The 23392-nt window shown below is 40.5% G+C and overlaps 1 protein-coding gene across 3 annotated transcripts in view; it reads right to left on the reverse strand.

The window, feature by feature from the left end:
- LOC110975206 (ALK tyrosine kinase receptor-like) overlaps window positions 1–23392 on the reverse strand; it is a 74965-nt gene that overhangs the window by 14081 nt on the left and 37492 nt on the right. For all 3 annotated transcript variants that reach the window (XM_022227463.2, XM_022227464.2, XM_022227467.2), the window contains 9 exons: window positions 20167–20300; window positions 9880–10008; window positions 8608–8766; window positions 5417–5544; window positions 5079–5239; window positions 2834–3015; window positions 2043–2226; window positions 1442–1598; window positions 373–498 (listed from right to left, as the gene is read on the reverse strand). In XM_022227463.2, coding sequence (XP_022083155.2) covers window positions 373–498; window positions 1442–1598; window positions 2043–2226; window positions 2834–3015; window positions 5079–5239; window positions 5417–5544; window positions 8608–8766; window positions 9880–10008; window positions 20167–20300 — 1360 coding nt within the window. The remainder of the gene's footprint in view (window positions 1–372; window positions 499–1441; window positions 1599–2042; window positions 2227–2833; window positions 3016–5078; window positions 5240–5416; window positions 5545–8607; window positions 8767–9879; window positions 10009–20166; window positions 20301–23392) is intronic.

Consider the following 23392-nt stretch of genomic DNA (forward strand, 5'->3'; position numbering starts at 1 on the left):
GTTGTAGGGTTTCATGACACTCGGGCAATAAATCCACATTAGTATTCATGCAGACAGGTTTGGACACATTTTGGGAGGGGTCGTTTTACGGGGAACATGGTTTTTGTTCGTTATTTTGTACAAAGGAGGACGGTTCACGTAATCTGAAAATGACTTTCCACCAAACTGCTCAATGTCTCAGCATCTACAAGTTTAATAGAATCATAAACTAAATACTTATTTACTTAAATACTTAGTTCTTCTTCAACTTATCATTCGGTGACTACCAATCACTCATGCCCACAAATTCAATGCATATTCATATCCTTAATACAAAGTCACACCAGCGCTACTCCTACACCCTCAATGACAACTCAGCCAGGACCTACTCACCTTAGCAACAAACGATCCACCTCCACCCCCTCCTCCACCCCCAGCGAGGTTCCCTGCTGCCCCAAATCGCTTCCTGTCCTCATCAGTCAGTTCACTGCTGCAGAAACCACTGGGACCAAAATCTGTCTGTGAGCAAAGTGTAAGATGAGAAGTGTAATACCGATGAGATATGCAGAATTTTCAAATAACGCCTTAGGCCTGGTTCACACTTAATGCAAGTAAACTGGACCGTAATTTTATGGCACCAGATCAAATATCCACCCCGTGGTAAAGAGTTGAACACGTTTTAACCCAAGTGAAATCTGCTGTAAGCATTTCATAATGTACAATATGCTTTACTTTTGTGTTCTCTTGAAGTATGAACCAGCCTTTCAAAAGATAGACTTAAAAAAAAGTCAAAAAAGTGTCAAGTAACCCACTTGTCCGATTTTCACCCAATGAAAACTGAAATGTGACCAAACATGACAAAGTAAGTCGCAAGTCGCAAGAGCCAATTTGGAGTAGAGGGCTATTGATATATTCAAGCACGATGTAAAAATCATCAGTAACCCTTGACATATTCCATTCACATTTATGCCCATTTTCAACAGGATATAATAATGAGAGATGCATCAAAACAATGAGCACATGTTACTCTTTCTAGTGGAAACTAAAATAAAATTACTGAAAATCTGCTCATAAGCTTCATTTGTTGCATTTTTATTTATTACTCCTATCACAAGGATCATTAAAAAACACAGAAATTACAGTATCAAGGCCTAAAATCAGTAAGAGAAAGAGAAAAATCCAACTACGGTACTTTGTAAAGAAAAATACTGTTCTTGTTCAGAAAGTTTCAAGTCTTTGTCTCACAATTATGTGCATGCACTCGGTTCGTTTGCACGTTTGTTTGCAATTATGTGCATGCACTCGGTTTGTTTGCACGTTTGTTTGCAATTATGTGCATGCACTCGGTTTGTTTGCACGACACTTCCTAATTCCAAATGACGTTACACTTTGGTGCAATGTAAGACCAGTAAGGATGACATCATGGGTTCGCTGACATTTGACAAGTCGGAGAGTATCTCACCTCTCCTCCATCATCACACGCATCGTCTCCCTCCTGTCCCACCAAAATGAAGAGCTCGTCCCCAGCTGTCAAGTTAAAACTGGCTTCCATGTCGGCTCCACGGGAAGGGCTGGTATTCTCCACACCGGTTCCCCCACCAGCTCCTTTGACCTTTATGCTGTGAGAGACACATTATGGATTAGAACGGGGCAACCAATGTCCAGTTAGTGCCACCGCAAATATACAATGTAATAGCAAAAGAGGTTGTCAGCTGAATTAAAGATGCCTTGTAAAATCTCTTTTTGGACTGGCTCTAGGAAGAATTTTGCTTAATGTACGAGACCCAAGCAACAAAATGAGATGTCAGAAGTTTGAAATTTAAGCTGTCTCGTAGTGGATAGGGTAAAAATCTCATACCAAATTTGAGTTGTTGGTTTGGTTTCATCTTTGGTGTTTGACCAAAATATTAATATTAAAATATTGCTCAAAGTCTGCACAAATTGAAGGCGTACATTTCTTAGTGTGAGAATCAATCTTGGCTAGCCGAGATTATTTCTAATCACGGCCATATTTTTCAGACATGGCCAAGGATTTACAGCTTTGTCGGTTTCAAATACCTCACCTGTAAGTTTTTGTGGTGGGCACCAGCCATTTCTGGATGCCGTCCACCACCGAGACCGAGACATTCTCGTGGCGGTAGGCCACATTGCACTGTGTCTGGCTTGGGCCGGCCTCCCCCTTGCTGCCGCAGTTGCTGAACTGGAACACCATGGGGTCTTCCAAGAAGGGTGTGGATGATGGACTTGCTGCAAACGACAACAAGGATTAAAGAGAAAAGTATGGTGACTTCAGGAGGGGTTAGAGTGAATCTCCAAACCAAATTTGTTGTTGACAACGCTGCCCTGCCTTCAGGCTAAATAAATTTTTTGCTGGTAGGACTGCCATCCACTTCACGATGTCATGCAGACAGTAAAGTGCAGGCAAAGCAACAAGTGTTGCTCAAAGCAACAACCGAAGTTGTTGAAAAGAGAAGTGAAGTGACCATGAAAAATTACTGGTCATCTTAGGCGAGAGAAGCTACTCAATGGAACATTCTTCTGTCATGATAAATCAGTTTCTCTCCAGCATTAAGGCCAGTTCACATTTTCATACAACAAAAAGCAAATTTGACGTCACAAAAAAAGTTGAAATGTGTTTAACTTTTACAAAGTCACAGCACAAATAACTGACATTACCTAATCACCTTTGTGTTTATGTTTTGCTTTCGTGGTAAGCACGAACCAGCTTTTGAGCAGCAAAGAGAGAGCTAATATTCAACACCCTTTCAGAGAGTACCAGTTTTATTTTGTACTTCAGGTTTCATTGCTAAAATAATACCCATTTTTTTTTTCCAAGGAGTAAATTTCATCTTACTGGACTTGGTAGATCTGGATCTCCAAGTTGCAGTTAACCTGACCTCGGTTGTCGAGGCAGGGGGCGCGGTGCCAAAGCTCAGGTCATCCAGCTGAAAACACTGCCGGCTGAGTGAAATGTCATCCAGGGCCATATCACCTCGGAAACGAAGACCTCGGGTACTCTCAAACTGAAGGTAGTAACTGGAATCATATGTGACACAAAAAACAAGGATAGATTGTTGATAAAATGGGAGCAGTCTATGCACTTTTAAGGTTATGTCATGAATGCCCTAGTTTCCCATTACTGCTGGTCGAGAGCCTGTCACATAAGTTGTTTTTAACATGTGACAAAGCCACCAACTGATAACAAACACTTTCCAAGTTTCAAATGAAATAGCTCTTCTTATTTGTATAGACTCTAACACCCATACATAACAATCACTAATTATCGTCAGTCCGACAGTCTTATTTTAACTAAAATGTTCACACAACGGCCCAGCTGTGATCTGCACCTAACCTGCACACCAAAGATGTGGCTAGAGGAGTATTTTACACAACATGTGGTAATATTTATGGAAAAATCATTGGACAAATATTAATTTTTGACTTTAATTGGACTTTCATACAAAAAAGTATTTGTGAATGGGAATCAAAGTTCGACGGAGCCGATGTTTACCCTGGCATTTTAAAAAGTGGATGGGGGTCTCAGGTTGATAAGGATGGGATGAATTATTTTCTCTAACTATAAGAAAAGGAAGCACATTTATAACCTGTATTTGAAAATTTGTAAATGATTCATAATTATCACCATATTAAATGTGCACATGCATTTTCAAGCTGTGACCAGGAATTCGCTTGAAGGGCAAAGGAAAAAACCTCCAACTCTCTGAATTGTCATTGGTTGCTTAAGAGAGTAGACAATTATTGTCCAAGTCCGGGCTCTCATAAGAAAGTGTTAATACAGCTCACTGAGCTCATGCACATAGATCTTTGAACTAATGTACATATAAATAATAAATATTGCAGTTAATTTGAACCCCATGTCGTGAATAATCAAATCATAAACTGCTGTGACATGCTGGCACTACTCTGACTCACAGTTACTAAACTACTCAATCCTCCAGAAACTCCTACATCTCAGGTGTGCAGCCAAATGTTTGATTTAGAGCATCATTTTTCGTTACACTCCATGCTTTTTGGACTAACAGTGCTGACCACTACACTGAATTCTCCTTGCACTTGAATTAATGACACATGCAACGTGTGTTCCAGGTGCAGCGCGGCACCATCTTAGTAACATTGCATTCCTAACAGTGGTTGCGGGATGAGTCAATAGACTTTATGTAAGAGTCAACCATATTCCACTGAAAATGAGATTAACTTTTCATTTTAGGAACCTGTGAGTACAAATAAATGCAAAGAAATAACAGTTTCAAACTAATGCCAGTTTACACTGACAAAGAGTTTCATTTGTGATTATAGTTAAATGTTTTAAGTCACATTTAAAATCAATGAAAGTGGGGCTTACAACCCCAAGTAGTCTGGCACCACCCCATTTAACACATGACACTGAATATGACAGATTCAGGGAACACAATCCAAAATAGCTTCACCCTGAATAAGGAATGCTGACCCACCTGGCGACTGCAATCAAAGTAAAAGTTAAAGTCATTCTTTTTTGGCAGCCCTATTGGAAAATGGAAGTCTGATCTGCAAGTGAGCATGGAATCATCTCAATAATTTGCCTCCAGAGAGATTTTCCGTCCAGTGATTTTTGGCGGTGAGCGTTCACTGTTCGCCGAAACATGAGCCTTCCAAGTCTGTCCACATTTTCACATACATGTACATGAATGTGCCAATAGAAATACACCGATTTGAAACTGTACACACCTCCACAGACTTTGAACACTTTTTAAACTTCCTTTGCCTGTCAAATGATGTGATGAGAAAAATTTAGATAGATGAATCCAGTGACCGTGGCAATGCTACCACTGGTAATTTGCAGCAGACTCCACCAACGGCAGTAAACACTGTGATAACTATTGTACGTAGCCAGTGCTCTGTGACAGTCACTCTGTACAAAGCCCAACACTATACTTTTCTACCACGTAAGGAGGCCAACCAGAATGTTGTGAAAAATTGCTGAATTTGTCTGCAGTTGCCAACGGATAAGTCTTTTGCCGTCACCGTGACGTTCTGTTCAATCTGAAGTCTGGCTACTAAATGAATACTGTCACTCCCAACTCATCTAACTGGTACTGTACCTCTCTGTTATGACCGGAAGATGGGTAGAGTGATCCTGCCACATGTCACTGTTTTCATAGGACTCACTGAAAAGCTGATAGCTACGTTCGCTGGTATTCGTGGTGGCAAACAGCTTCAACATACCAATGTCATTCCCATACATGTGATAGAAGAAACGCACCTGCCCAACACATGCAAGGAATGAGGTTCCTTAATTTAGTTGATTTGGAGGGGGGGAGGGTATATGCACAACTGAAGAACTTACGGTAACTAAACATGTTACAGAAACTACTGAACCTACACAATGTTATCAAAGATTTATGCAAATAGCCTGGCGGGTACCGTATGTGTGTCATACTTTACAGGTTCGATAGTGAGGTGAGGCTGGGTCATACGTCTCTTCAGGTGGTGGTGGGAACAGAACACTTCTTAGAAAAGCTGTGCTGCCTGGTGACAGATCACTCACTTCAGTGTACACGTAGAAACCTGTCAGTTAAATGAACCCAGCTTGTTTAAAAAAATGACTTCTGTTTGTTTAAAAAAGAGGGTTCAAACCATCCACTTGAAATATTGTTTCAGCACTCTGTCATTGGAGTTAACCATTTAAATAGTATTTGAAAGTGGAAGGCGTCGACCCTGTTCCACTTGGTTTTATTTGTCGGACTGAAAAGTCGTTTTCTGTAACCACAGCCAGATTGTTCCCTGTGTTTCACATGATGCCTGAATCTTAATTTAGAACAGGATCCAATTTATCAACTACTGAATACAGATGATTCAAAAATTTTATTAGCAAAAATCCTGAACTATTTAAAGTATAATACGCATGCAAGCTGAATCTTTTTTGTTAACCCATGGATCACACTCATATGAGCTTTTTTACACCAATAGGTAAAATTCTTCATTTATAAGGTACATGTAGATATAAGAACAACTGGTTCCCCATTGTTTGGGCAACGCTCTGTATAAAATAAGCATCATTTTTATGGGGTCTGTTTAATTAGCTGTTCCCAATCTCTATTGGGAACAGCTATTGTAATCGTTGAAGGTTTTTTTGCCTTTTTTTTTCTTTTCCCACTGTTTTTTTCTACAAGGCAATTATTTTAAGTCCGATCAAATTTCAAACTTGGTATAGTAATTAACCATCATCAGAAGATGTACCCCAAAACTGTTTGTAATCATGACATGATCAAGGGTTACTTGACCTCAATTCAAATGGTCATTCTTTACAGTCTAACAACTACATGTAGTCAACTGTTTGACCAATTTCACTCAAATTTGGTATGCACATAGTCAGGGACGCGTTATAGATGAAAATTGATAACTTGACCTCATGTGGCCTCTACTTCCGGTTTGACCGGAAGTTGTATTTTAACACACAAATTGTCATATCTCATGAACTATACGTTGAATTGCAGTGACAATTTGTTTTTTCGTTATACATGCCACTTTGGCAGTTATTTGTAATCCAATTAATTGCAAACTTATCATACTTGTTGACAGTCATCAAAGGACAATAAAACACATTTTAGGAACAGCTATGTGTTTGTTCACAAATGCATTTTCTCCACTTTCTTTGTAAGCTCATGTAAAATTTTTTCAACTTGCAGTTGGCTGGAAAACAGAAGCTAGCTGTACAAGAAGTGCTATACATGTATGTACGCTGTATTTCTGTATTCTTAGAGTGCAAATTTCAACACCACATTAAAATAAGTGTGTGTTTCTTGCTAATTTGCATGATATTGACAGTGGGATAAGCGTTTAGAATCATAGCGCAGGCATGCACGACGTCAAAGTAAGGCTAGGGTAGTTCTCTCTTGGGAATGGCAGTTAACACGCAAATGATGCCTCAGCAGAGTGCCCAAACATCAATACAGATGTAATCGACAGTGAGCAAAAACAAGGCTCAGCTGGTGACTATGCCATCTGAGGTGGTGTTGCTTGTGCAAGCATATTCTACAATTTTTCACTAAGGTGCGTGGGAGTGTGATGATTATTTCTAAAGAGGATGTATGCGTCAGTTGAGAGATCTCCAACAGCGCATTTGTTTTCTTGAAACCTTCTGGCGTACTTGACAGTATTGTCCACTCTCTGCACATTTGTGTCCTTCGGTGGTGCAAACTGACGATCAAAGCAACCATTAGAGGGAGCTATGGGACTAGAAAGTCATTAAGTTTTGATCTGGCGACTGTCAAGGCCATATTTTATGGGCTGTCAGGTGTAGAATATTGAAGTCATTTGCTTGTGCCAAAATGCATAACTGATGTATTCTACTGATGCAGTGCATGAACTATTGGTGTCCCCTACACACTTTGGTTAAGCATATCACCTACTATGCTAACGCATCTGTTTGGACAAATGGTCAGCGAATGTAAAGTGTTCAAATGTGCATGTAATTTCATGCTATGAACTACTCTCCTGTCCAAAGCCAACACACCATACACGTGCACATTGCACACGTGTGCAATTGCAGCAGGCAAACTCCTGTACCAAAGAAAAAAAACTTGGAGGACACCACTGATCAATACTTTTCATTTTGACAAGCCAGACTTATATTTGCAAAACCAATTAGAAGTATTGTAGCGCAGTAGCGCAGTGATGCGCAACACCTGGGCATGAAACAGGCCGTATCTGAAATGGGTATTTTGTTTTGCTGGTTTCCCTACAACTTTAAACTTAAACCATGAAAAATTGTGCGGACGCAAGCTAGTGAAATCCCTACTCGCACTGTGCGTACATAGATGCATTAATTGGTACATGCAATATGTACATTATGTTGCTGTTCATGTATGTGTGTAGCACGTGTGTATGGCACTCGCTGTGTAAATAGATTGTATTGTGGATTGGCAATCAGTGAGTTGAAATCAGAGTATGGTTGGAATAGAACGAGCAGCGAAAAGTGATCCAAGTGTTGAAGACATGGTTCTGTGCCTCAACTGACCACTGTCCTGCCGGGCTATCATTTTTGGAGTATGCGATGACCCGTTTTTTTTTACCCCTGTACAGAATTATCAGTGGCTGCCATTGTGTTATCCTACAAATTCTTCATGTATCAAGGCATCAGAGAAAAGGAATGGCTTTACTTATGGCTTTGCTATGTATTTCCTGATTAATACATTAATCAGGCACAAAAATCCTTGAAAAAAAATACCATGACAGCTGGCACCCAAAATAGTTGTGCACAAAAATAACTGATCATTCAACAGAAGACACTCTCTAAGAGCAAACCCTCCTGATAAAAAAAAGCATGGTCCTGAAAATAACTCTAAAGAGACTCAGCTCTTTGAAAGAGCAAAACATTTCTACAAATCAGTGAGCAATTTGGAAAGCTTCTGCATTCTTATTTTGCAAAAGGTCATTGATATCAACTGTTTACTGTTCAAATGGCAAAATTAGTAGAAATATACAAGGGAGCTGGGAAAGCACATTCCATTTTTGCTTACCAGTTTAAAATTCAGATTTCTCACAGGGGACTTTTAATCATGAATAAAGGGTGTCATGAATCCAAGACACAGATTCTGTTTGGACTTGTCTGATGTTACCAGGTCTCACCTTGACTGGTACCCAGAGTGTGATCAAAGCTCGGCCCGGTGTTGGAGGTGCGCGTGCTACCATTGTGTCTGGTCCAGTTGAAATCGTCACCTTGGATCATGTTGTGCCAGCCACACCAACCGTCCTCAAAGGAACAAGCACCTCCAAAGGGAATCACTCCTGATAAAATCAAAATGCATAAACATTTGAACATGTTGACTGCCGCCCATAATTTCACAGGACGTTCCCATTTCCCAAGCGTTGTACGCATGGTGCATATTTAAGTACATACTTTTCAGGTGTCTATTTGAACACAAGCATTTTACAGATGTGTGTCCTTACCACTGCCAGCAGCGTATTTGTTGTGTTCTCAATCATGCCAGTGTGTTCTTCTACACTACAATAGCCTTCCATTTCCTACAAGTTTACTCGTAGTGACAGAATATACTACACCTGTTAGTACGAGTATACTCGTTGTAGGCATTCAACGTGTTAAAATATACAGCTTTAAAGAAAAAAAGGTGCCTAGATGTCAGATTTTCAAAGGACAAGGGAAATTACCATCACGCCTTAACCATAAATTCAAGAGGGGAATAAACTAGAGCAACATCCCAGTAACAAAGCAGGATTTGAAATACCTAGTGGACTGTTGGAACGAGGCCAGTACTTAAGATGTTGACCTTGCAGCACCCACACCAGTACACGCCCAGCAGTCTTTTCTAGTGGTGGCTTTTCTAAACTATTTCTCCGTGTTGGTCTTTTAATGTGTCTTGGTCAACTAAATTTTGAGGTACTGGCCCTGTGGTTCAGCTTTCATCTCTTGTTTTTCATTTTTGTTTCCACAACATTTGACCCTTTCAAGGACAAAGCAGAAACTGAATATGATTTTCTCCTTCGCATTTTTTATTGAAATGGTTTCACAGGGCACGAATGATCCAAGACAATGATCCATTTTAAAATCTATTTCACAAGTGATTGCACTTGGGAGTGACTGTGGCCCAAGCCCAACTAGGCGTTGAATTTCACAAAAAAACCCAGACCACACAGATTGCTTCAGAAAACTGGTCCACCACATACCTGTACAACCCTTCACTTCCTACTAAGTGGCAGATCCTGGAGTATTCAGGATGCTTCACAGCAACCCCCCCCAAAAAAAACAGAAAAAAAACCAGCCTAAGAAGGTTTAATAAGGTTGAGTCACTGAACTTGCTGCAGCAACCCTGAGTATCTCCAGCACCCCTTCTTTCTGACCTCCCTCTCCTTGAACCTGCACTCCTTCACTCAACAACTTACCACAGTGCTTTGCATCCTCGTCCTCCCCAAATAGGCAATCCTTCCGCAGATTGCACACATCGTCTGGCCCCACGCACACCAAATTGCTGCAGTGGAAGTAACTAGACATGCAATCCTTGACTGGCAGAGCTGAGGGAAAAAAGTGGGGGGGGGGGAGGGAGGGAAAGAGAAGAGAGAGGAGAGAAGAAAGAAAATACGGACATTAATGGAGGAGGGGAGGTGACGGCAGTCGACAGCTGGGGACAAAGGTGTGAAGCTGTCAAAACTAACTAGTAGAGGAGAAACGAAAATTACAAAGCATTTTTTCAATCAAGGCAGACAGGGACATAGCTGGGGTAAAGGTGTCATACTTCATTTTCACTTCCATAATCCCTGCACAGCACGGTAACTTCATTAGCTTTTCCGCTCCCATGGGAGTGAGATCCACACTGCCAGGAAATGCCCCCCCTCGTGTCCCTTCAAGTCGAAATCACCTCACCCAAGTGAGCTTGAGCATAGGATGACTTGAAACATCTGAAGCATTTAGGAGTGCATGAATCTATCAAGAGAGATAATGCATCCCCTCAGTACTAACCCACGACTGCGGCAAAACTAGGCAACAAAGACGGAGGCACAAGAAAACTTCAGGTAGTTGGGAAAATTGAGAATAAATTTCTAAGAGCACTGAAATCTTCCATAGGTAATGCCAATGAGCCATTTTGGTATTTCAAAAGAGCAAAGTCATTTGGGAATAAAGCAAACACCTGAGTCTGGGTAGAGCTGCGCTGATAAGGCAGACCTCTGAATGACCTCAGACACATTTCATTTTGAGTATGCACTGATGGAATACTGAACCGGTTCATTTCTAGGGATTTCGAGAGGTTACATGTTGTGACCCTTTGCCCATTTCAACCCAGGATTTCAGCTAAAACGAACTTAAAATTTGTAACTGTCTCCAAATTTAAATCCATCAAAGGGGGAAAATGTACTGACTGCAGAATCCAGCAGACTTGGGTAAACAAGCTACACCGCCATGATCTTGGTCTGCACTGCTAGCAAATCCAAATGAACTTATTAATACTCAAATAACTAAGGTGAGTTATCACAAGTTAGCAGGAGTCACAGTCACAATAACTTATGCATTGAAAATGTAAAAAAAATCCCCTAATCCTGCAATTATGCTATTTTTTGAGGGGGCACTCGCCAATCAATACCCATCCAAATATTTTTGCACCACATGATCCCTTGTTCATAATATTTGTAAGTAAAAACTACATTTAATTTGCTTTATTAGGCCAAACATTACCAACCACACAATAAGAAAACATTTTGATGACAAACCTCAATGCTAAACTCAGCTTCAATATTATCTTGTCACGTCCTAAATCAATTTGCCACAAGACCTCTGTGAAGTGACAATCAGTTACTCATGACTGGGTAAGCAGAACTAACGCCCTCAATTTAAAACACTTGCAGCTTGAGCATTTCTCCGAATTCTATTTTTCTTTCTGCTTTTTGCTACGTTGCTGCCTGTCTCTTTTCACGAAATGCCACAGCGCAAAGCCTGAACAAACAGTTCAGAGCCAAGATGCTTTCTGCGATACGGTCCTGGCGACACAGGAAAACCTGCCCTGAAGCTAAGCTAAACAGAGCTAAAAGGCTCAGACAACAGTGGGGGGGGGAGGAGCATGTATGTCCATGTGTATTCATGTTAGGCAACACCATGACTCCTGTGCCTATGAGCTGAAACTTCAGAATTCCGGTCAAACAAGAGACATTCTGAGCGTGCAAATGTTTATGAGACAAGTGTGTACATGTGTGGAATGAAGGAGCGCCCCATCGGCATTTGAAACATGATATTCTGAGAATGAGGAAACTCGTGCTTTCCAATATACTACTCAGTATTTTAAGCCACATTCGTTTCCACTTTCACACATTGATTTCCAGAACTTTCCGCACTCCCCTTTAACACAAAGGAATCAATTTTTTCCCCACAGCAGCTTAATTCTTTGAATTCTTTTCAATGGGCAATGCACCTATGGTATTATGCTCATGCGCAGTGCACATTTGCAGACGTGCAGAATGAAACATACCTACTGTACCTTACGGCTTTTCACGCTTGAAAAATGACTGGAATAGTTTCCCAGCCATTCCTGTAAACAGAACACTAACAACTCACAGGAAACAGAGCCAATAAGCACAACTGAGGCAAAGTCTGCACAAAGCGCTGAGCTGCAGTAAGTTGTGCAATACAGTAGGGATCCATTATTCACAATTTCAAATTAAATCCATTTCTTTTCATCAGCATATCTGTAATTTATCAAATTTTCCCTAGAGAGGGACGCACATCCCTAACAGTTCTTGACCTCCTGTATCCTACATTCAGCTTTGCTTCATGAAGAGTGAAGATTTCTCGTCAGCTTCTTCCCCACGCTAAAGTGGCCTCGCTCAAAACACAATCTCGGCAGAAATCTGGAATGACAGGCAGGGGGCTCCTTTGGATGGCACCAGGCTATTGATTTGTCATTTTTCTTACTCTCGGATTACTGATTATCTTTGAAACTGATCAATCTCCATCCTCTTTTGCCGCTCTAATCACAACGTTGCCACGTAATGGTCAGAGAAAGATTGAAGTGTTTTTGCCTAAGCCATTTCAAGTGGCCAACATCCTTTGTAGGTCAAATGTATATGTTTGGTGCAATGGCCTGCTTCAGTGTTTGAAACCCTGTGTGCAAGAGTTTAATATTGCCTTTTTAATGTTAAATGTTTGGTATTTAAAAAAAAAAACCAAGGTCATTCAAAAACAAGGCACATGGTGTCATGCCAGGTTCAACACTTTTAGTATGTAAACCCCTATACAGCTGCCAAGATAAGGTCGGCCTGGCGTGCACATACTGATGCTCTCACATGACCTAAAACACACTTTATTTTGAGCATGTGTGGTCTAAACACCAAACTAGCTCCATGTCTACAAACACCTTGTCTGACACTTGCCCCTTTGCTTTTTGTTAGAAAACTCCACATCAAGTCCTGCTATGGTGATACACCACTGCCAACCCCTTTCCATTCCAAATAATTTTATAGACGAAAGCAAAAACCAAAACAAAACAAAGACTGACTGCCTTTTAAAAAGTTTTATATCAAAGGATTCAGGGCAAGCACAATCTTGAACCAAGTTCAATCAGCAACCACTTGTGGCTTTCTGATCAATTTTTAGTGGTAGCCTCGGAATAAAAAAATATATCCTGGATATCATTTCAAATGGAACAAAAACTAGGCCCCACTGAAAATGTTATCTGGGCACAGTTTGTCTGTGGCTATAAATACGATCAGCATTCAATGATCCACCTGAGTTAAAAAAAACCACAATTTCTCGTCCCGACTTCTGGAAATTGAAGGAGGTTTCTTTTTTTTTATTCATTTATTTATAATTTGACTTCGACAAAGTTATGCATCAACTCCATAACTACAAAAATATTAATGTTAAAGGATGTAAGCATGTGCATGTACATAATCCCACTCTCCTTAAGAGTCCTTGTACTCCTGTGAAACATGACAAACCGTAAAAGTGCCAACAAATTTGCTACACGATAAGCAGAGATTCTTCCTTCACAGTAAGCACAGCCATAAAATTGGGCCTACATGTAGGTTACAAAATTGTTAAAGTTTCTCCTTTACCGACGAGGGGTCAACCACTCTGGAACATTTGAGGCATGTAATGGTAACCACAACAATGTGTTCATGGTTATTTTTCTCTCTCCTGTAATGACACCAATGTGTGTTTTGCAATACCTGCGTGTGTTTTGCAATACCGTCAAATCAACCACCGATGTGTGACTGTTAGAATGCGAGAATTCTCAGAGGCAGAATAGAGCCTGCGACAATGAAACATTCACTGATGTGTAACTTGCTCTCGTAATCGTTGCTAGATGTTGTGTGTTACTCCACACAAAGTTATCTGTGACAGGTGGCGTTCAGGCCTACGCTATTAACAAGGAAGTCATTTGGCAAAGAGCAGTGATCTGAGTCATTCCAATCCAACCAACCCTGTAAAAAGTAGATTTTGAGCTCCGAAACCCTTTTAGTGGGCATATCAGATGCAATTTACAGATTTGGGTGTGAGCTTAGTCAGCATTAATGGACTACATAAAGAAATTGTAATGCTTGTCAAAAACCACCTGTTTTGCATGGTTGTTCGGGAACACTTTTAGAAAGTAATGTAGTATCAACATTAAGGTGGACATTACAAAGCAAACAACGCGCCATCTGTGCTAACCAACCTTGAAGTTTTCTATGGATTTCTTTGTTAAAAGATATTGCATATAATGTTTATAATGTTCACTTCAAGGTTTACAGCTAATGTTCAATTCAACATGAGGATACAAATTAGGTTAGTTAGTAGACAAACAACTGTATATATATATATATACATGTACACACGGACACTGCCAGTAGCTGGTTTGCTCCAAAGGTTTCTTGGAGACAACCGTACAATTACAGGTTCCCAATGCATGGGTATGGAGGAAATTACAGGTTGGAAAATCTAATACTATCAATGAACTAAAGAAAAACTGTTTGTACATGTAGCATTTGTTTAAACTTGATCTGGCACTGGTTAAAAATAAAATAAATGTACAATCATATCCATGTACTTACAGTTATTTAATATACATGTACATGTACAAGTCAGTAGTCCCATGTTTTTAAACAAATGCATGTCTACAATTTTAAAGCTTCCTGATTAATGTAGGACTGTTCCTAAACTCTGGGGAAAGGGAAAATGTCACAGCTAATAAAACAATCATTTGCTTCTTCCCCTATGAGAAAAATACTTGCGTGTGCTGAGCAGAAAATTATGAAAATAGAAAGTTGTGGAACGGATTAAGAACAAAAACACTCTAAGATTGCACAACAAAGAAATTGGCCGCCACAACTCGAAAACTGTAATGCCTATCCAGTTTCTAGGTGCCAAACAATTTGTAAATATTGGGTTTGTGACGATAAATGATATGAAATGCTAGAGCATGGGTGTGATGCCACATTTGCAATTATAGAGATGTTGGTGGACTCTACTGAACTCACATCAAGGATTTACGATGTTCTCTGGCAACAGTCTACTGTAAAATCACATGCAATAACAGGATGCAATTTGTAAAACAAGACATACATGTAAATGGATATTGAGTCGTGACTGTCTTTTGTATGTAAGATCTTGTCCCTGGCAGACACTGTAAGAAAAAAGATTGATCTATCACAGAAAGGCATAGCTATCACAACTGCTCCTATTCCATTCTATAAAACAAATCCACGATTAAAACCCTAAAATAGAAATAAACAGACTCGACAGATTCTCATTTGAAAGGCGTAATGAATGCATCCTCACAACTGACCTCCATGCACTGAACAAACCCCAGGGGCCAAAGGGCCAGACATGGGTGCACGCTCCTTAGATTCTGAGGTTGCTGGTTAAGAATTCCCTCATAAAAAATTCATCTCTTGACATCTGACCCACTTACAACTGGACAGCTGCACAGAATGCAAATCTGAAACTAAAAACAAAGCACGACATGTGCATAAGGCAATCTCGTAATGCTGACAGTAAAATGCGGCCCCATTTTTAGGCAGGACAAAGCAAGCATGAGTGGTACGCCGACATACCATGTAGGCCTACATGTATGTATCGGCTATGGAACCAATCGTAACCAATATAATATCACATGAGCTAACCACTGGTATCCTTTTCCTGAACTCAAGAAATTTTTGTGTTTTGTAACAGTGATTACGCTGAGTTCTGTCAACGACTCGCCACCAGCCAGATTCAACGAGCAATATCTATTCTAGTGACTTGTAATTTCACTCCTATCCTTATCTCCAAACTACTCAAATGAAGTCTCTGAACAGCGAGACTGAGCTGATGAGTCCCCACCCAAAAATGTACTCAAGTCTTACATGAAAATCTCTAAGGAAGTCAAAGGCAATTTTACATGTACAAACTGGCTCGGAATAAGAGATGAAATCAGTGCACACTACAGGCACATTTCTCTGCCATGCTACAGCACAGCTCCAACACACTGTCGCAAATGTTCTGTGGCTCACTTGTAAGAAGATCTATAGCTCAATTAATGCAGTACTTACTTACGAACCATCAGAGCTAATATTTACAGAGAGGGTAGTGACCAAGATACATCTACATGTAGCCGTGTACGGTACCTACAATGCCCACATTAATAATTTCTGATAGTGGTTTCAAACTTGTTCCTTCTTTTCAAAAGCTTCTTGTTTAATATTCAAGACAATTTAAATTAAAAAAAAAAGAAAGCATAAAATTCAGAGGTTTAATTCAATCCAAGGCATGGACAAACTTGTCAAAACCAATTACTGGTTTGACTTGGTTCAAATCACTAACATCAATAACATCAAAGAGTAAGTCCAAACACTAACGTGTTGGAGCTCTATTGCCAAAGGTACATGTAGACTACACATGTATTTCCTTACAAGCAGAATCACATGATGCTCAGGGTCATGTTTCAGAGCACCTTTGAAAAATAGTCACTTTGATCACATTTATTTGGGCGTGTATAAAAACTCTGTCACAGTGAGTTTCACTATTGAGTGCAGGGTTCTGATGGACCAAACAAAACAAATTTGGATTGGGACCCAGAGGCCCAACTGATTGCCCTTTAGAACACTGGAGGTTGTGAAGAAGGATTTCGAGGGGCATAGCCTACTCGCAAGAGGACTACTCCAACAGGTTTTGACAAGTTACACCATGAACCCTCGGTGCAAAAGTGAACATGCAAGCTTGAAGTATCTCGGAGGATCAAAGGACTTGTAGGCGGAGAGACATGCAATATTTTTGACAGGCAAAAAGGCTTGTGGGTACACAGATAATGAAGAATGATAACTTTTGCAGTCTCTAATAATAGAAAGGCTCATCTCTACAAACATTTATCTAATAAGATTACTTTACGGCTACACGTACCAGGGGGTGGTGCTTTCAATATACACATCTATCTGACTTCTCTGACATCTCATGATTTGGAAATGCCAGCCGGCTTACAAATATTTGGACAGCAAAACAAATGGAATGTCATCCTCAAATTCAGCAGCCCCCTGTTTTGCCAATACCCGCACCCCAAGCAGCAAGTAAACAATATCCCTCAGAAATTGATACAAGTTGGACAATGGTAGATAGATATTGGAGGCCCCAAATGTAAACCGGCCAAAGCAAAGACGGAGCTCCTTTTGAGGCGCAATTGAATTAAACATGGAGCCGAGGTCATTTACAGGCATTTGCTGCCCTGACAATTACGCCGGTACAGGGAGGCTTAAGATTACTCCGACAGCTAATTTCAAACAGCGGGACTGGGCTTGACGGGACTTGTTTTGAGATGGAGTAGAAAAGGGATGCAAGCAATCAGCATGTCCACAGAGTATGGCATTTGTTAACGCAGGAGACAAATGAGATATTTGTCCCTTTCATGAGTGGGTGGCAACAGTAAACATCTGGGGCCCTAAAAGCAAATTACACCAGCGCAGCGAATGCAAAGTTTGGCATCCGAGGATATCTGGGGGACAATTTTTGTTTCTAATGAAGAAGTGAAATGAAAGTTTATTGATACCGTAGTTAATGCCTCCTTCATTTTTTAAAATGATGGAAATTCAAGAAAAAGCCCATGAAATATTCTGTAAGGACATTCAGCTGGGTTGTTATACATATAACTTCTCAAGATGTCACCACTGGACTTATGTTTTCATTCTACTGGCCAAACCCTGTTCATCCAAACCATGTTCATCTCTCAATGTCCAACAGGAACGCAGCTTTGATGTCTGTACCTATTGATTCAGAAACTATAGTAACTTTAATACTTACAAGTAAGCTGGATTTTTCTCATTGGTCACTAAATTTAGCAGCTACCATAAATGTGTATTTCCACAGAGCAGATGTAAGCAATGAGTGCATATACAGGTGCCTTGCAAGAAACTTACAACCCAGCATTAAAAGCCAAACAATTAGCCAGTTTGGTATTTCAAAAAGGCAAGGTCATTATGAGAACAACTTGAATTGGCATACGGCTGAGCTGATGAGGCAGACCTCATGCTCGCGCAAATACACTGCACGCTGTTAGGAAAGACCTCGGGGGTGCTCCGTTTTGGGCATGCACTACACCAAACCGGCCACAGGCTCTACAGCTCTGTGCACAAGAGCTCCCTCAACGGGCACAAAGAGAGAAAGCTGGCCACCAGCAATTTCAACGCCATTGCCACCACGTGCCAGGTAAACAAAGCAAGATGTCCATGCCACTCACACACCAAAAATAACCACGTGACCCTCACAGCCACTTTTCCAGGGTAACCAATCATCCTCTCTGTCACACAGAGGGTCCTCAATATTGCAGAGCATGGCAGTGGATTTTGATCGATTCAGGGACGTTGGGATTAATATTCCCCTCTCTGCTTATTATCCCTGGGAAATACAACACGTAATATGATTACTTTCCGCATCAAAGATTATCCGGCTGCCATTGTGTCAATAATAACCTTGGCTGTGTGAATGATCTATGGAAGCAAAAAATAACAAAGTTCGCTTCCCAAAAGCTTAAGCATTGTGTGAAGGAAAAACTTCTGTGGCCACTTTTGTGAAAAATGCTTTAATTACATGTAACTTATAGGAAAGGCCTTGCCCACAGGAATGACAAATTCAAGGCAGGGTGTGAACAAAATTTGTAAGGAACTCAAAAAGGGGTAAATTTGAACTGGCACATTTTTGGGTATGCCACATAGAAGCCATGTGCTGGATGAAAACTGTTGGTTAACAACCGGCGGGTCTAAAACTTCACAGAGGCAATGTCCAACTTCCCTCTCTTGAACTCGGAAGAGCTCACTTGTTTGAGACCCTGTCACTTCAGCAAATAAAATTCTAATTTCTAAATACGCTTATAAGTATTCTGCATTACTGCCTTTGAATCGTGGTAAATGAAAAACATAAGATTTTTTCACGTGTATTGAAAACGTGACCTTTTTTGAGAACAATACAACCATGTTTTATAAAAATACATGTAGTAACAAAACATGCACAAGCTATTCAGTCATTTCATACTCCACTTGCTTTACAGCCTGTGAAATTCTCCACTTCCCGCCATTTTTACCTAAAAACATGGGGGGGACAACATTTAAAAAATAAGCAAACTTTACTTCCAAAACCTTTTGACTCATGCCCAGTGACATATCGAATGGGTTAGAAAAGATGGCAATAGATGTCCATGGGGGAGGTTTCAATGCCACGGATACACTCTTTGCAGGCATGCATTATGGGTTATGTGACTGGAATTTGTAGATGAACAAATTTCAAACAAACCTCTGCCTTCATTTTTCCTTTCGTGTTTCCAATTTCTCATTCCGAGGACCTGTAGAACTCTTTGATCACACTGTCGGTGTTGTACAATCAATCATGCCTTGTGAGCACCCAGTTTGAATTATCTTCCAATCTAAGATTTTAATTTCCCCTGATTGGGAAAAAATTGAAAGAGCCCACAGAAGTAGACACTTCTGTTTTCGAGTGTTTCATTATTGGGGGTCCCCAAAACTATCTATCATGTCTTTCTACATATCTATCGCGTCTCTCCAAACGTATATTGTAATTGACTTCTGAGTGCAATCTCGTGAGAGCTCTTGAATTCAGGATGTTCTTGAAGTTTCAGTTACTGAACCTTTCTCACAATTTACCAACATGTATTTTAATATGCAGGTGCGGTTAAAACAATTTGGAAAGCAAGGCCAAATGAATCAAAACTTTCTATAAAACCTGACATTATTCCATCCCCCAGGCACATGGAAACCTTGTTGCATCCATGACAGAATGCTACATCATTGTCACATGTATGCAGGTGAAAAGTCTACAATAGACTGTATTTGTGGGGTGCCCAATTTCTGTCCAATCACTGAGCATATTGTATACATTTGAAACCCTTAATGGGATGGTACACGTAGCAGGTAATTTGGAAGGGTTCAGAATGAAATCATAGAATAGAGTCTAGATTGGAAAAAGGGGGAGGGAACATTGAGGGTCCCTTGAAGGATATTTCCTTTGAATTCGAGACAGTATTGTAGATTGCCATTTCTGATTCAGGCAATGTGCTGGTGAGTTTAGAGTTCGCCAAATCAGGGGATGTGGCACATTTCCAGATGCCCCTCATGACACACCTTCCCCTTTGCCCCATCCACTTTAACACGTATTAAGCACTCCCTGGTTGAAACCTTTTCTAGATCTTGACTGTAGGTAAGAGCCGGCTCATTACAGTCACTGACCTGGGGAACAATCCTTCAATTCCACGGAATCCACCGCCAGGTCACCTGCCTCGCCACCTCCTTCATGCTCCGCCTCAAACATGACACGGAACGGCTCCTTCAGTCTCCCCAGGGCCAGCACATCGCCTAGCCACCTGCTCCAGGGGAAGAGATTTCACAAGGACAGGGAAAGGGGTGGGGGAGGGAAAATGCAGACAAAATTATTCACTCAAAGTTCTGGACAAACGAGAAAAGTTGGGACATGGTTAAAGATTGTTCCATGTGCTGTGCTTGGCTCTCAGCCTTGGGCATTTATTGACAGAGGCAAGAAGGGGGTTGGTTTGAATATGCAAAGCTGTTGAGTAAACAGTACACGATGACAAGCCTGCAGCCAGAAAATATCAATGCACTCTCCGAACACTAAATAATGCAGTGAATGCATGTGCATTCTACTTTTTTATTTCTAGAGCAAACATACTCGCACCATGAGAAAATGTACAAGTGTATTCTGACCGTATTGAATTCTACACCACCAATGAAATATACTGAGAATAAAGTACAAAATATGGTATACTTTCTTATTTTTGATCAAAATAGTCTAAACTTTGATGTCCTTGCTTAATTGCAATTTTTTCTTTCAAGCAAACAGACAGATCCGCAAATGCCACACAGATCCGCAAATGCTTACACTGAGAGATTTCTACATGTGCATTATACATGTAGTAACGGTTAGCCAGAACTCAATTATGGACACTTTGCATGCATCGTTTGCCAACTTGAGATACTGGTACTAGCATGCCACTTGGGTGGTCATCAGGGGTGAGGGGGGGGGGAATTTATCAAATGAGTGATGTGAGGGGCTTGACACACTGACAAAAATTGACGTTGATATTGCAAACCGTCCACTTGACTACAAGAATTACTGGGCCCCACAAGTAAGTCCACATACAGGTAATGGATGGTTTGCCGATTATATGTATATCGTGATCCCATTTCTGCCCATACACATGCATCAATGTGTCACTCCTAATGTACATGATTCATACTCAAACCAAATTTCACATTTACACACCTCTCCCTGATTTTCTTGCCAAGGCATATTATTCAAACATAGGATTTGGACACTGAAAAATCCAAATCAAATAAAACACAGACTACATTAACTTTTCTCACCACAATACCGTACAATAGGCTTCTCTCACTACCAAACTTACCAACAAAAATTAGCTAAATAAAGAAAACCCAGTAGTGGATTAAGGTGAATTAAGAGCTTGCTTTTCAGCTCACTATTAAATCGCCGGGCTGCCAATGACAGTGGCACAAAATGAACCTGCATACTGTGTGTGTCTACAACGGCAGATCCTGACCTCAATCCAGCCATCAATGGTACCGCTCAGCTGCTGCCATTGATCCCCGATGCAATCCACCGAACAACAATCCAATACAATTTTAATTGTTCCGGCACACATCCGAGCCAATCACCTTGTTGGAGGGGGGGGGTTGACAGAAGCGTCAACAAGGAGGAGGCAACAAGCCATTGTTTACAGGTCAAAGTTATTAATCCGTGACCACTTTCCTGTTCCATCCATGATTCGGCGCTATTCACCACCGGAACTGGGCACAGGTTGGGGGGAGAGCTATTGAGGTGGATATTTTTTGTGTGAATATTCCTAGCAGCCAAATGGTGGATGTACATTGTACATACATGTACCGGTACATGTACACGCAGAAGGGACATTACAGTAGGAAACCACTGTTTATAATGCATATCCAACATATTACTGTTCACGTACACATGTATGTACATGGCACATCCTGTGTTAACAGTGTAAAGCTGAATTCCCAAAAATCACAACCAACTTTGCTAACATTTTCCCAATGCTTTACAGGCAATTGGCAGGCCCACGATGGTTTAAGTTCCTTCCCCAAATCCCCACCAAGAGAAAAGAACTACAACTCAATCTTAGAACTGGACTAGCATTTATCTTTCCCATGCAGTAAGTTAGCCATTCTATATTCCCCCAGAAGTGTCCTCAGAAGTCCAGCTGGAGCAACACTTGTGACAACGGTCACTGTCTCCCACCAAATAATGCTGAACAGAATGAGCAGTGTAAGGGTTGCAAATGATAGAAAAGGAAAAACTCACGCCAAGAATGAGTCTCGACAGCTCTCAAAGACTGTTCTACAGAAACTGTGCCCTGATTATGAAGCGAGCGACTACATTCCAGCAGGTAGATGTACATGTACCAGGTAACTGACAAAGAAGAAGTCTGTACAAGTCTTTCTTTACTTTTTGAATTACTTGCAGTTTTTAAATCAGGACTGGAGGTGCTCTAAATTACCTAAAATTTAAGGAGAAAAAATAGATGGCCCAGATCAAAATGTAACGAGTGTGTCATCCTGAGCAACAAGGGGTCGATCAAGACACAAAAGGCCTGTGCATTAGGCACAGCAACTTCCTTAAAGGTAGAGTTTAATAATCACGCACTGAACCGGGTCGTCAAAGCAAAATGTCTTGCTGTAATTATTGACGAGCAGCTGAACTGGTCTGAACATGTTGACAAAGTTGTGAGTACAGTTCAGGCAAGCCTTGGGATGTCAAACCATACCTACCAATTCAATCTCTCAAACTTCTCTATAACACATTTATTTTACCTCATTTTGATTACTGTGGTCTGATTGTTTTCAAAAACACATTGATAAACTTGTCAAATTGCAGAAGTATACTGCTAGTTACTTTGAACAAAGGGCTTGACTCATCGGGAACCGAACTATTTGATGAATTACGATGGCTCCCCTTGCAGAAACGATTCATTCATTTTTAGTGGCTTTCATGGATACGTGTATAAATAATCTGGTTCCGAGTTAGCTATCTGAACACACTGTAAAAGTCTCTAATACCCACAGACATGGAACCAGACAATCAGCAGCTGAATTACTAATGATCCATGAGTTCAAATCAAGCTGTTATCAGCATAGTCTGGTTGTACAAGGTTTGTTGGCATGGAACACCTTAAATTTTGACATAAGATCATCTCCATCTCTTGATGTATTTAAGAAATCGATGTTGAATGATCTTTTAACACAAACCTAGCAAATTGTGCTGTGTATATTTTACTTTAAATGTTATTTTATTATTTTAAGTTTAATTTAATCGGATATCCTTTATATGTGAGTTAATTCTTATCTCAAGTATCTTGCTTTTTTATTCTATCACATTTGTATTTTAATTTGCAAATGGGTCATT

Source organism: Acanthaster planci, linkage group LG01 (genome assembly GCF_054643075.1).
Source record: "Acanthaster planci isolate LZ-2023a linkage group LG01, COTS_SCS, whole genome shotgun sequence".
Classification (NCBI taxonomy): Eukaryota; Metazoa; Echinodermata; class Asteroidea; order Valvatida; family Acanthasteridae; genus Acanthaster; species Acanthaster planci.